We start from the raw sequence: 15,305 nt of genomic DNA, 5'->3' as shown, positions 1-15,305 counted from the left end.
TAACAATCATTATTTGTTATTCTTTTGTATACTGAAAGAAAATAGAAACACTTGATTCTTGAAACACTACTTAAAGCTGACTATTCTGACCTGGTAGAAAAGAGTAAGAGTCCAGTAGCACCTTAAAAGACTAAGAGCACAATCCTGAAATGGGGGGGCCCCCCGCGAATCTGGCATGATCCTACGCTGGCATGACCCCACGCTGATTTAAGTGCCCATTTATCCTGGGATAAAGGGCATTCATGCCCTGACCTAGATGGCCCAGGCTAGCCTGATCTCATTAGATCTCAGAAGCTAAGCAGAATCAGTCCTGGTTAGTATTTGGATGGGAGACCACCAAGGAATACCAGGATTGCTGTGCAGAGGAAGGCACTGGCAAACCACCTCTGTTAGTCTCTTGCCATGAAAACCCCAAAAGGGGTTGCCATAAGTCGGCTGCGACTTGATTGCACTTTACACACACAAAGGGCATTCATGCTGGCATCGGTAAGCCACACCACTGTGCAGGGCTGGCACAGCCATGCCGGGAGCAAAATCCCAGAAATGGGAGCCCTTGCTGACATGGGGGGAGAGGGGTGTTCCAGGGGGCGGATCGACCTTTAGACAGCATCCTAACCCCTTTTGCCCTGGGAACGCCCTCTAGTACCCCTGGCAGCATGGGTACTCCACCTTTTTTTGGTGGCGCAGTTTTGCTGTTTTGTAAGGGGGAATTTCCCCTATTTTACATTGTTTTATTTTCTCCATGGAATGGGATGCCCCTACATTTCTTGAGTCACAGCTCACTTCTTCAGATACAGCTAGACTGTGAGTCGATCTATCCTTAAATAGAGAAGAGTGAATTCAGACACCCAATGGCAATAGCATGTAAATGTCAATAGCAGGTAAATGACATTAGCGGGCGTGATTGGATTAGTTGTGATATGCAGAGGGGTAGTAGGCGTGGAAAAAGCAGCAATAGTAATGAGGCATCAATCTCAGGTCTCTATTAAGTCCAGGAGAATGTATAGTCTTGAGCTTCATTATTAGTTATAATTCAGCAGTCAGTCTATTCTGACTATTCTGTGGACCATACATTTAGATACTTGCTAATCTGTCTCACAGCATGAAGAAGAGCTGGGCTTTATATGCCAACTTCCTCTACCACTTAAGGAAGAATCAAACCGGCTTACAATCACTTTTCTTTCCCCTCCCCACAACAGACACCCTGTGAGGTAGGTGGGGCTGAGAGAGCTGTGACTAACCCAAGGTCACCCAACTGGCTTCATGTGTAGGAGTGGGGAAACCAACCCAGTTCACCAGATCAGACTCCACCACTCCAAACCACCGCTCTTAACCACTACACCAAGCTAGCATGGGACAAATATTAGAAAAGGACACTTAAGCAAGTAACCATATCTAGTTTAAAGAACACATCTCACTAGTTCAAGTGATCTGTGATATATTGTCTGAACAACATCAACATCAGTAGCCCATCAAACCAATCAACACACACCAAGCCTAACCTTCCTCACAAGGTTGTTGTGAGGATAAAATGGAGACGAGAACAATGTAAGAATATATAAATGAAGCAAATAATGCTGAATGTCTATACCAATATGATGGTTTGGCAAAGCAACATTAATGAATTTAATCTCAATATTGAAGACATTTTTTCAGCAAAAGGAAAAATGAGACACCATATCTGTAGACTGATCACCAGAGTGGTTTAGATCAATAAGCAGGAGCAGCGTGGGCTTTTAAACCTCAAACATGTCCTCACCCCCATCTCCTATTTGCTCTGTTGGGCAACCAGGTAACATAGGCAAAAAGTGGTGTGTGGGAAGACCTCTGAGGTAGGAAAATCGAGCAGGGATCAGAATGAAACCCTTCACATAGCCCTGGCCTGAATTCCACCCCCAACCTTGAACACATGGGAGAAAAAATTCACAGATCTACTAGCATCTTGGCTAGCTTGTCTCTCAGGCCTGTCTTCTGTAACTGCACTCTTTTTTTTCTTTTTCTTTTGCTGTCAAGTCACAGGTGACTTATGGCAACCCGGTCTATTTGCAAAGTTTAAAAATTGTGTACACAGTGTAGTTAAGAAACCATGCTTTGTCCTTCTGTATTTTCTCTATTATGTTGTCTAGTCCTTCCTAGACCACTATTATAAGCAAAGCTTTTTTTGTGATGGTACTCACCCATATTGAGTACCGGCACCTTTTTTTCAGGGCTCTCCCAAGTCCTGAGGGGAGAATTGGTGGAAATAGGCACAACCTTATATGAGCACTGGCACACACACACACCCACACACAAACCAACCAAGCACTAATTTTACATATTTCAACACAGTTTATGTAGAGAACACAGAGCAACTGATATGACTTAAGGCAAAGACCGTGAATAATAGAAATACCACTACTAGTTGTATGAACATACTAATACTTTAGTATTTAAACTTAATCAATTTGTCTGCAGGTAAGTCTACAACTTGAATGGCACTAATATATGAGTAAAACACATTTACAATCAAAGAGCTACCCTACACGGATAGCCCAAATATAGTTAAACTCTATCCCTTTAAGATTCATAATTTATAAGGAGCAAGAACATAGGGTTAGATCTATATTAATTGTATCATTCAGGCAATTTCCAACGATTCCCACATCCTGCTGCAGACCCGATTTCACCCTCATGCTGTTCCTTGTGGTCCCCGTTCAAAAGCAGCAGCATTTGGGGCAGATCACTGGGATGCGGAGGGGAGGCAGATACTTTCTGTTCCGCTGACAGAAGTGGTGCAGGTGAGTGGAAAAGATAGTCTGGATCCAAGTCTGTTAATATCGTAAATCCCAAGTGGCCAAAAGCCTAAGCTGGGCCTGAAAATATAGGCAGATCTGAAGTCCACCTGAACAAATTTCTCATCTTGCCTACTGTGTTTCCACCTAAATGGAAGCATTAGAAGCTTTCCAGCATATTTTAACAAATACTACCAACTAGTAGTAAAAACTTGACTTTCTTTGGGGGAAAAAAGCCACACCTTTTTGAAACTGGTACCCAGAAGTACCATGTATTGATACAAATGCCCAGAATCCTACTCTAATTTTTGGAATGGTTCAAAAGGCTACATCATGCAAAATTACATTAATTTAAATTAACAACTGTATTTGGAAGAATAGGTAACACTTGTTTTAAGCTGGTATGACTGACTATAGACAAGTTCCATGATATATCAAGACTGCTGTTACATAGGCAGTAGTTTATCATTTCATTTTATCTGTTAGTGAGTACAAGAGTGAGCATGCATCTCCGAACAGGAACGCTAGCACTAAGTCGTCACCTAGGATTTCCCATGATTCTACTTTATGTGATGCAGGAACCAGAGAATGATCTCTCCATGTGATCTGTCTGCTTTGTAAAGTTTCCATGAGTAACTAGACTGATATAGAAGAACTGCCCAAAAATCCCCCCAATTCCTATCAAAATACCTAATCAAATCTTTGATTGATCACAACATCCAACTACCAAAAGGAAACACTTTTAAAATTGAAGACCAAAAGCCTTGATTTCCTGGTAGATTTTACACTCCCTGTTTTGAATGGTAAATGGCTTGTTCTCACAAGGCCAGAAACTGCAACTATTTTCTGCCAACAAAAATGATAATCTAATCTTATTTTTAAAAGTTCAATGTCTCTAGAAATGATCTAAAATGAAACCTGAACAACAAGCCCTTAAAACTCCATTCAGAGTTTAAGCATGCTTTTCTATGTAAGAGTCATGGGGGGAAAATGTGTGCCTCTTGACCCAAAGCAGTATTATCATATAACATGGTGATAAATATATTGTAGTAAATTATGAATATTTAAGATCAAAAATATGGATGCTTTATCCATAAGATGCAAATACTGGGTTAAATCCAGAAGTCATCTTCTGCTAGTATACCTCAGAGTTCCACCAGCAGAAAAAGGGCAGATCCCTACCAAGTTTGCTAAAATTCTTTTTTCGGGTGACCAGGGAATCGTCACCAACTGTGGACAGCAAAACGCAAATATGCAGCAGAAAGGATAATGTGAAAATGTATCCACACACAGATGGAAAGCCATCTTTGGATACTGTTCTCCTAATAACCACCAGCTTTTATCTTTTGGAAAGTTTACACACTCAGGTCAAAGTCCAGCAAAAAGTTAAAACATCCTTAAGTCCGCTAATATCAAAAAGGCCAAGACACATTAGCTCTACACTGGATTGTGTCCATGTTGCCGAAGTGTCAATCCAAGTGCATGTAGACAGCAAAAAACAAACCAACAACAAAAAAAACCCAGCCATTTTGCGAGGTCCATAAACCTAAGAAGATATCATGCTGTAGTACAAAAGTATGCAAACAGTTAGGATACAGGTTTTGGATTATGTTCCTTGATAGTATTCTTCCTATTTAATTACTAACTAATGTGTGTAAACTGTTATTATGCGTGTGGCCAGGAAATTTATCTGTTTACCATGATGGTCTAGATCAGTATACCCTATCTTCACCCAACACCCCCCTACCAACGCTGCCACTTCAGGATGATTTCAGCAAAATCTGTACTTGTACTGAAATTGCGTGGAGGCTCCAATAATATGAATCAGCACCTTATGCTGCATGCAGCTACTGTGTCTGTATGACTGCAGTGACTGAACTTGTCAACCAGTATGGTCTGAAGGAATACAGTGTCCGTAAACCTGGGAGCAATATCCAATCTACTATGACCAGTAGTGGAATAAACCAACCAAATCACCAGGCCCGGTTTCTCCTGCACTTCAATGGTGCCTTCTATTTCAGATGTTTACTTCCTTCAATTATTAGTGAATTTCTGTTATTCTCTTATGCAGAAAGTGATGCACTTGCCCCTTCGCTGCTACAGTGAAAGGGGGAGGGGTTGCAGACCTCCCCTTCTATACCACAAAAAGCAATCACGCACACAAACTTAGAGCAGGGGAGAGCCATTCCTTATCTAGCTCTGAATCTGCCTAGAGAAACAGGATTAAACGCAAGGTTTCGAAGAGTAAATGATGTAATGGTGTCAGCAATGGATGGAAAAGAGGTCAGTGGATTGGAGACTTCCCACTCCTCTCCTGGCAATTAAGGGAACAAGTAAACAGGCTTTGATTGATAAGGCTGTTAGGGGAAGCCTTGAATACCCCTGATCTCCTTATCTTCTTCCATGTAAGTGAAATGCTTAGGAAACTTCACTTGTATAAGGGTAAAAGGAATGCTCCACTTGGGGATACCATGGTGTCAAGGGAAAAACCTGAGAAAGTTGAGCTGGACACAAAGGCATAAAGAAGCAACAGTCTACAACAAATTTCTTAATACGTGCCCCCCCCCCACAAATTTCTCAACCACAATGCCACAGCAGCTTGCTAGTGTGAACTGAAGCATCTGCTCATCAGTGTTTAAGGTCCTTCATATGAACACGTTCAGTGCTCAAATCAAATGAGTTTAAGATATCTAAGCAGGTATTTGTACAGCTCTATACAAAAAAGGGCCCTGACCTGGATGGCTCAGGCTAGCCTGATCTCGTCAGATCTCAGAAGCTAAGAAGGGTCAGCCCTGGTTAGTATTTGACTGGGAGACCACCAAGGAATACCAGGGTTGCTGTGCAGAGGAAGGCACTGGCAAACCACCTCTGTTAGTCTCTTGCCTTGAAAACCCCATAAGGGATCGCCATAAGTTGACTGCGACTTGATGGCACTTTACACACACACACACACAAAAGGACAAGGTCATTAAGCTAGTATCATTTGACCAAAAGCATCAAAAAGGACTGGTATTTAAAGTTCTTGCTGAAATACAGCCATTATTTCTAATAGGCTATATCATCCAAGAACAGAAAAAACTAGCTATAAGTTAACTGGTGCATCAATAGGGTAACAAATTAAAATGATTTAAAGGGGGGAGGAGTTTACATTACCAGGTTTTCTTTTAAGTGTGATTTGATTAATCAAAAAATATATTGCAAAGTTATAGTAGAACTACCAGGAGTGCTTACTTTAGCAGTTTCAAGCCACAGCAACTTTTGCTTAACGTTAGCCCCTGGCAGTGCTACCTCCTCTCCTCCCTCTCCCAGCATGTTCTGCATGGGTGAGTCATAGTTAACATTACATCATCTTATCCAGGGAGGGGCCTGCTTTCTATAGTGAAAACTACAACCTCACAAAGTACATGCCAGCACCCTCTAGAATCTACAGTATGCAGATAGCAAAAGAAGATTAAGCTGGAGGTTTTGTTTTTTGTTCCTTCCAATTGCTAACTGGCCATAAAAGACCTCTTGCAACAAATTAATGGGAACACAGAATATAAAAGTTAAAAAAAAAAGATATAAATGTGTCTAGATAGAAAATTTCTGCTACACAGATAAGAGATACAGGTAAAAGGTTTGAGAGATCAGCCCGTAATTTCATTTTCCAAAGACGACTGAGCAATAGATTTAGATGTATTTTGTATGGACACCTATTTGATTATCGCAACGTGTCAACGATTCAACACTTGTGTATCCCTGATTAATAAAATGAAATAAGTTACTCAATTCTCACCAGCACATCATTGCAGATGTCTCTTAGTTCAGTCTCAATTTTCTCTCTGTATTCTCGAGCCATCTGCTGTTTTTTCTCAGCACCTTCCGTCTTTTGTTCAATACTCGAGACAACCCTCCAAGATGACCTACGTGCTCCTACAACATTTTTGTAAGCGACAGAGAGAAGATTCCTCTCCTCGTTGGACAATTCTGCTCCTTGCTCAGTCACAGACTTCATGCAGGCTGCCATGTCATCATATCTTTCAGCCTGCTCAGCCAGTTTGGCTTTCTGCACCAGCTCGTTTTTATCCATGCTGTTTTATCTAGAGAATGAAAAATAGTAAGATATTACTTAGATATCTGTCCTAAGTGTTTCTAATTCAATTTGTCTGTCAGCAAGGTATGGAGGTACACTTTTTTGCAGGAACCTTGCACTCATTTACCTGGGAGCGAAGGCCACTAATTTTAGTAAGACTTATCCCAAGGTTTGTGCAGGACTGAAACCTTTGTTTCTACATCTGTCATGGACTTGGACCACAATAAGTCAACTATCTTTTCTTGGGCTCTTCTTCTCAGTCCTTTATTTCAAGTGACTAATGATTAGGAAATGGCTGTTTTAAGAATTCAAGGCATTCTGGAAATTTCACAACCTTTAAAATTTGTTTCAGAAAAGCGTATTGTGTTACCACAAGTCACCCCTTTCTCTTTCAAAAACTTCATGTTCTCTTGTCTAACATAGTGCGCTCAGAAACATTCATCTGTATCAGATTGCACTAGGTTTGAAACCAAATGATTGAACTGCTTCGTAACTGAATCAGTAAGGCTTACTGCAAAGAACATGTGTTAAGGTGAAGGTGTAAGTCTCACCAATTTCAACAGAAATTGACATTAGTTAAGAGCCAAGGTGCAATTTTCAAACCAGTTGCATTAAATCTGCTTCATAGGGCCCTTCACCCTGGCTATGCAAAGACCAGGAAGCATTTTAAAAAGCAGCTACAGCTTCAGTGATTCCTCATCAATAATGCAATACACATCTGGGAAGAGCCCACATTGCAAAATTGAAGCTATAATTGCTTAGTGATTTAATGCCATCAGATTTGCAAGGGGAAACATCTGTAGGCCTGCAGGGAGGGTCTTGGGTTTTTTCTTTTCCCTGAGCGGAGGGCGACTTGTGTGCAATCCAGGAGAACCGTCTTCCCGTACAGTAGAAAACTGCGACTTGATGGTATAAAATGGTGCTGCTGCTGCTGCACTCTGGCACAGGCAGCCACGGGTGTGTTGCCGCAGCTGGCACGGCTGCAAAGATGGCTGGGCAGAGAGAAGGAGCGGGGGGGGGGGGGGCGGCCGGGTACGAGCGTGAAGCCGATAACGTGTGGGCGAGAGAAGGAAAAGCAGGGTGGAGAGAAAAAGGCCAGCCCGGGCCAGACTCTCCCTCGCCGTCGCCCCTCCCAGCGCCGCAACCGCCCGGCTCCCGAGACACGAAGCGCCTCGTCTGGGCTCTTTGTCATGGCGGATCCGTGTCGGAGCCCAGCCCACTTCTGCGCGCGTTAAGCCGGCCCCCCCTTTTTTTCCTTCACCTCCGCCCCGGGAGGAGGATGCAGCATCTCCGCCCCGACACAGAACCGAAGAAAAAAGGGGAAGGCCGGGCGGAGGCGCCTCGCAGCGGGGGGGGGGGGGAGAGAGAGAGAGAGAGAGAGAGAGAGGAGGCACACCCGCCCACCTGCCTTGCCCTGCGGCGCCGTCACCGCCCTAAGGGAGCCTCGGGTCGCGGCGCCCCTCTCCTCCTCCTTCCCCACCCCCGCCGCACAGGGAGGGCTGCCGGTGCTTTAAGGCGGCCGCCCCCTCCCCCTCCCCCCCCTCCGATCCCCGCCCCCTCCCCCCCTCCGATCCCCACCCCCCAATGCGGCGTTGGCGGCGGCTCGCACCGGTTCGCCGGCGCCGCTCCCCGGCGGGAAGCCACACCCAGAAAGGCCCCGCGGCCGCCTCCCGCCAGCCGGGCGAGGCCGAGAGGCCGCCGCCGAGCGAGGCGGAAAGCGGGGGGGGGAAGGGAAGGAGGGGGGGAAAAGAAAAAGCCACCCTCCTGCCCAACATGGCGCTCCTCCCTCCCACCCTCACATGGCAGCGCTCCTTTTAAGCCCTCCTCCACAGCCGCCGCCACCGCCTGCTTCCCTTGGAGATCTATTTGGAGGGCGAATTCTGACTGTTGGGGGGGGGGGAGAAGCACCGGGGGGGGGTTGGGGGAGAAGTTGAAGGTCGGTGGTTGCACTTCCTCCTCCTCCTCCCCCCCCCACATCATGTCTGCCGCACAGGTAGCGTCGCCTTTTTAAGAGGAACCTTCGCTCTCTTCCTCCTCCTCCTCGCCCCCCCCACCACCTCCATCTTCCTTCCCTCACCGCGAGAATCGGCCCCCGCGGCGCTCCCCACCCCGCCCGCGGCACAAGGGGCGCCGCCCCGGCGCTTCACCTGCCGGAGGAAGAGAAAGGTCGGTCGGTCTCTCTCTCTCTCCCCCCTCCGCCTTGCCCACCTCGCCCCCCCCCGCTTCCTCCCTCCCCCTCCCCTCACGCCGACCTCCCCCTTCCACACAGCGAGCGCGGGAGCGGGCGGTGCAGGTGGGGCCGGCCGCACCTGCGTGTGCCGGAGGGGGGCGAGAAGGGAAATTGAGCCCCCTCCCCCCCCCCGGCCGCGGCGAGGGAAATGAATGGCGCTTCCCGCCAGGCCGCCTCGTCCAGCGCGGGGCTGGGAGCCGCCCTTGTGCTGCCCTCGGAAGGGAGGGGGAGGGCGGCGAGCAACCGCTTCGACGCCGACGCCGCCGCTCCTTCTTCCCCTTTCAACCTCTGGCCGCCGCCGCCGCCCCCCTTTCAAAGGCGCCCCAGCCCGCGGAGCTCCCCCCCCCCCCGGACAGGAAACGCGGGCCAGCAGCAGGAGGCCGTTACCTGCAGGGTGGACGGTACGAGTGTCTCTAGGCGGGGGACCGGCGCGGACTGTGCCTATATCGCGGCTCGCTCCGCTGCAGCCTCGCTCTGGCTCACCCAAGCGCCACACACGGGGTCTCCGCCAATCACCGCGTCGCAACGCACGGGCAACACAGAGCCCGTGACGTCAAACGGCGCCATGGCAACCGAGCCCGGGCGCGCGCCTGCGCCTACACTCCTCCCCGTCTCTCCCGCCCATCCCCCCTCCTCCTCCTCCTGCTCCTCCCGTCCCTGTCGGACCCACCAAGGCTACGGCTGCACCAACCGCCGCAGGCGAAGCACGGCAGGGGCCAGCGCGCTCCGGGCGCTCGTGCCGTATGGCGCGCGCGCCCCCCTTTGGACACGCCTAGTCCCACTGTTTCCCTCGCTTCCGACTAGGGGAGCGCGCGCACAGAACCCTGCCCGCCCACTACTGCAGAGCGTGTTGTCTCGCGCATGCGGGAGAGGCGCGCCTCGCGCTCGCTCTCCACAGCCACGGCCGGCTGCAAGGCGGTTGGAAGGGAGGGGCTGCGCGCCGCCCCGACGCTTCCGCCCCAGGTCCCGCATAAGGGTGGGGGCGCTCAACGGTTCCCTCCTTCTGCCTCGCCTTGTACCTTTTCCCGTAGGTGAAGAACTGTAGTTCCACCCCACCCCCCCCTTCCTCAGCCTAACCAGCAAGCGAGAGGAACACGACCCGGCGCCCCTCAGCCCCACGAGCACAGTTCCAATATCCTCTCTCCAGGTTCCAGCCCTCTAAGGCCTCGAGCCAAGTCTCAGTCATTCAAGGCCACGGAGGAAGTTCCCAGGCTGCCTCGTTTCAAGTCCTTCAGATGAGGGTGCTAGAAGTGATATTTTTGAGAAGGAGGGGCCCCCAACTTGTGTTAGGAAGGCCCACTAGGGTTGGAAGAGGTGGTAGTTTTACTCGTGAGAATGTTAGGCATGAAATCCAGTGGAGAGCCACCGTGGAGTGGTTATGAGCGGTGGTTTGGAGAAGTGGACTCTATAATCTGGAGAACTGGGTTTGATTCCCCACTCATCCACACGTTAATCTGGTGAACCATGTTGGTTTCCCCTCTCCTACACATGAAGCCAACTGTTGGGTGACCTTGGGCTAGTCACAGCTCTCTTAGAGCTGTCTCAGCCCCACCTACCTCACGGGGTGTCTGTTGTGGGGAGGGGAAGGGAAGGTGATTGTAAACTGGTTTGATTCTTCCTGAACAGTGCATTCCTAAGAATTACTCCAGTCTAAGATCATTCATTTCAGTGGGCTTAGACTGGAGTAACACTCCTTAGGAATGCACTGTAAGTGGTAGAGAAAGAATGCATATAAAAACCAACTGTTCTTCAGTGGATTATATTCTACTGCTTTTATTTCATGGTTCTTTCATTGTGTGATCCACTTTCATTGTATGTCTGGTCTTTATTGGATTGGTTTGCTAGCTCTGTAATTCCCCTTAGGTCTCAACCAGAAAGGTGGATGGTCAAGTAAACAAATGAATTAAGGTTTACACTTGGCTTTTCCACCTCTGTTTCCAAGGTGGTTTATAAAACAGCCAGGGATTGCACTGCCCCTGGAGGGTCCTGCTGGATCCTGGCCTAAAGATGTGAGGCAGGTGGTGTACACAGGGTTTTTCGGTAGTGGTATATTGCCTGTGGGATGCCCTTCCGCTTGGTGCTTAGGCGCCAGATCCAAACAGTTCGGTTTACCCAGGGTTTTAATTAAGGGGTTGATCTTTTAAGGCCATTTTTATAGTGTGCTTCTAGCATGGAAAATGTTAAATTCATGTTAAGATGCTCAGTGTTTTCAATGCTGGATTTTAATTAACAGTGTTTAATAGTCTTATTTTGTTTCCAGGATGACGGGGGATCAGGTGGTCCTTCAGATAACCTGGCCCCAGGTTCTTTTACACTCAATTTCCATATCTTTTTGAAAATCCACAGATTGCAATATGGCCTGTTGCCTGTTTTCATTCTTATTTAAACCTTTCCATATCTTTATGGTGTTGCTGAGAGCCATCGTGGTGCAGTAGCTAAGGTGTCAGACTAGGACCTGGCCCAAATCCCCACTTGCACCATGGAAGCTTGCTGGCTGACCTTGGGCAGGTCACACACTCTCATCCCTAACCCTGGCTAGTATTTGGATGGGTGTCCTCCAAGGAAAACCAAGGTCGTGATAAGGAGGCAGGCAATGGCAAACCACCTCCAAAGTCTCTTGTCTTGAAAACCCTATGGGGGGTCGCCATAAATCAGCTGTGACTCGGTGGCAAAAAATTGGTGTTTCTGTGATTTTTGAGGTCAAGGAATCAGCTTGTGAACATGAAAATATGTTTCTCTGTGTTACATGCCCTCATGTTGTTTCCGCCTTATGGCAACCCAATGAATTAATTACCTCCAAAATGTCCTATCATTAACAGCCTTGCTCAGGCCTTGCTAACTGAAGGTCATGGCTTCTTTTATTGATTGAATCCACGTTTAAATAATACTTTATGCATTCTTTTAAAACATTATTAATGGGTTGTCTTTTAGTGTTTAAGCAAATATTTAAAAGACATGCTGTTAATGTCTCTTGTTCACATTGCTTTTTTGGTGTCATAATCTTCTGAAACTAAAGGCAATAATGCTGAAGGCACCAAAATGCTTCAAGCTAGTCAGTGAATTTGCTTTGAGGGATGGCAGTGTGAGAAACAAATTGTATATAGACACTGGCCCTGTGTTAAGGTCCATTGTCTCAATTTATATTAAGAGAGAGAATGTAAAGCTGTACTGTTACCAGTCAGATATTTCAGAAATATTAATCTGTTACCCATCAACTTTTACAAAGCCATGATGGTATGGAAATTAACATTTATTCACCAGAAAATTAAACAGTACAATATATATATATTGTACAACCCAACCCAACTTAGGGAGAAGAGGAAGTAAACATCAGCACACCATTGTGAGAATTGTCAGACCCATGCACAATAAGAAATGTATTTTTGTGTATGCAAATATTAAGTTTCCAGTGCAGTCATAAGCAGAGTCACACCATTCTATGAGATATGACCTCAATGAACTTACAAGGGCATAACTCTGTTTAGGATTGCACTGTTAAAATTATAGCTTTCAACATAGTCAAGACAATGTACACTCAAACAATAGGAGCTGCCTGGCTGGAAAAGTGGGATATAAATGTTTTAAACAAAAAGATGAGTTCTGGAGACAAAATACCTCTGGCAATGAAAAATCAAACAAAATGCTCACAACAAGTTCAAGGAAGTGACTTAGCTTGAAATAGTGACACAGTTAAGTTATGTGAAAGAGGAGCTTTTGCTGAATAAATAATGTATATGTCGTGTCTTATGAAAATAATGAATGGACTTTGCTCACAGCATTCAAAATGGTGGACCTGACTGAAACATAGAAAGCAGAGATCACACACTTTGCTGGGGATGAAGGCCCACGAAGTATAAATATCAGCAGGCTGCATAAAAGAATTTTCTCACATTTTCTAGTGATTAAGTTGAAACTTTCAAAAGAGAATGCCTATTGATTTATGAGAAAGGTGTTGGCAAGGTGGTATGACAAGCCTGCAGAGAAGATTAAAGTAAACATGTACCACCTGTGATTCAGGTTGTGAAGAAGATTAGGCGGGAAACGGCTAAGCAAAGAAGCACCATCATGGGCAATTTGAGAATGTTGTCAGATTAAAAGTGTATTGCAAGTACTGCTTGCTGAGGTGAATATTAATGTTTATGGGCCGTTTATTGAAAATTAATGGCACAATCACTTTGTCAGTTTCTCACAATATCAGCTTCTTTTTTACAAACAAGGTCATAAGCTCAGTGATATACCAAACCAACTGATAATTTCCTTTACCAGTAGACTGGGCATTTTCAGTATATGGAAAAATGAGAAAATTATGGAGAAGTTCTATCACCTTGGCATGTCAATCTCATATACACACATTGGAAATCTATTTTTTTCTGTTCCAGTGTGCAGTACTTCAGATTAGAAGGAAAAAAATGTTTGTCCAGTGAAGGTTAAAAAATCCACATATGTCACCCCATAACAGTTTATTATACTGATTACCCCCTATTTTTCTCCAGTCTTTGCCAAACCCAGTTTGATATGATTTTTGGGGGAAGAGCAAAGTGTGTGTGTGTGTGTGTGTGTGCAGTGTGAATGGGAAGGTACAGATTTTTGCAAGTCTGCCAACATCAGTTCCATTCTCCTGGCCCTAGCTTCCCCAAACTTTTAAAAACAAATAGGTAATTGACATATCTCTGTAGGCTCCACCTACTGATTTTAAGGGAAAAGCCCTCTGGGGGAGGTAGAATAACTGCCTGAGGGGGCTAAGGTAAGCAAATGTGGGCCCCTGCAGAGTGAATGCTCTGTTGCTGCTGCGAATGCAGAATTTTACTCTGTGCTGCTTAGATGATATCTTCATTTCTGGTGCTTTTGCTCGTCCATATTCTGTTTCTGGGGCAGAAGAACACTTGGTAACATGCCAGTAGCTTGGGATATTTTTCATTACTCGGAAGTAGCTCTTATTAAAGAAAAGGTTAGTAAGCCCTGTCAGACAAAGTAACATAAACATCAACATTGGACTTGACTGACTTATGGGGAGGATCCTGTGCCGGTAGCTCAAATACCCCCACATTGTGTCAGCAATAAATGCTTTCTGACTTTGTTCAATGATAATGCACACAATGGGCATCATTAAACTTATAACACAGATCTTGAACAGCAGTCATATTTAGAAACAATCAAATGTAGTCCAGGTGTCCTTTCACCTCCCTAAATGGGTATAGTAAGTCACGGCAACCAAAGAGTTTACAGCATTTAGAAATATGAGGATTCATGCTGCAACCTGATGAAATTGGTCCATGTAATGGCAAGCAATTAAGACCACCATAATGTGGGCAAAATGCAAAGGTGACATTTGAATTTTGTGCCTGTTCCCCTTTTCCAAAATGGATCTACATTCATTGAGTGAAGAAAATGGTCTAGACATATTTCAGTAAGGAAGCAAACCAGAAAAGGCAAGGAGGTTGCATTTTACTCATACTTTTAAAGTACTTAGGTGCAACAGTTATGACCCCTGTAGTGGGGGTTGGGAAAGCCAAGCAACTCACCTTTTCTCCTACTTGTGTTATCAGCAGTTTGGAGAGAGACTGGATTTCTGTCAGGGAAGCGATATGAAAGGAAAGGATTTAATCCTCCTGCCCCCCTGCCATTGCCCCCAGTTCAGACTAGCCCTCCCCAGTGGCTGTTTTTAAATAAAGATTGACAGATAACCAGCATCTTATCTTGTTGGGCCACTGCAAAGGGTCTTTCTACAACCAAAAGTAATTTACATGGATAAATGTTTTTCGGGTTTCCTGTTATTTTAGTACATTGATATTGACCATGTATTGTGTAACTTGTTTGTCTATTTTACTGTGGTGCATGTAGAAACAGAACATGTGCTACATTAAATTAATTATGTAAATATAAATAAACTTGCTTCTGTATTAGAACATATTTCAAATGTTCACAAACAGATTCGTCAACTACAAAAGCCATAGAAATGACACCATGTGCATTCACGTATATGATGTGGAAAACTTTAAGGCTGTGCATGCTTACCTGGAAGGAGGTCCAGTTGAACATGGGATTGTGCTTCAAAAGCTGAAGAGCTCCCATGCTATTTTTACATGGCTCCACATTGGAATTGTTGCATTTTCCAAGATAGCTCACATCTAAAAGGTATAATCTATATCTATAATGCGGCAAACTAGGACTTTATCACAATTTGCAGTTTTCTTATCAGCAGTTCCTATTAGCAACCCAACTACCTAGATTT

General features: G+C 45.6%; 1 protein-coding gene across 1 annotated transcript in view; it reads right to left on the bottom strand.

Annotated features, from left to right (window-relative positions):
• The window catches only part of YWHAZ (tyrosine 3-monooxygenase/tryptophan 5-monooxygenase activation protein zeta), a 31,028-nt gene extending 21,423 nt beyond the window's left edge, over positions 1-9,605 (bottom strand). Inside the window, exons 1-2 of the mRNA XM_056854250.1 lie at positions 9,461-9,605; positions 6,547-6,850 (exon numbers count right to left, since the gene is read on the bottom strand). Of these exons, the coding sequence (XP_056710228.1) occupies positions 6,547-6,840 (294 nt within the window). The 5' untranslated portion in view covers positions 6,841-6,850; positions 9,461-9,605. The remainder of the gene's footprint in view (positions 1-6,546; positions 6,851-9,460) is intronic.
• Between the last annotated feature and the right edge of the window lie 5,700 nt (positions 9,606-15,305).

This window comes from Euleptes europaea, chromosome 8, assembly GCF_029931775.1.
Source record: "Euleptes europaea isolate rEulEur1 chromosome 8, rEulEur1.hap1, whole genome shotgun sequence".
Classification (NCBI taxonomy): Eukaryota; Metazoa; Chordata; class Lepidosauria; order Squamata; family Sphaerodactylidae; genus Euleptes; species Euleptes europaea.
The sequence above is the reverse complement of the archived record's forward strand: the minus strand, read 5'-3'. Positions and strand labels throughout refer to the sequence as shown.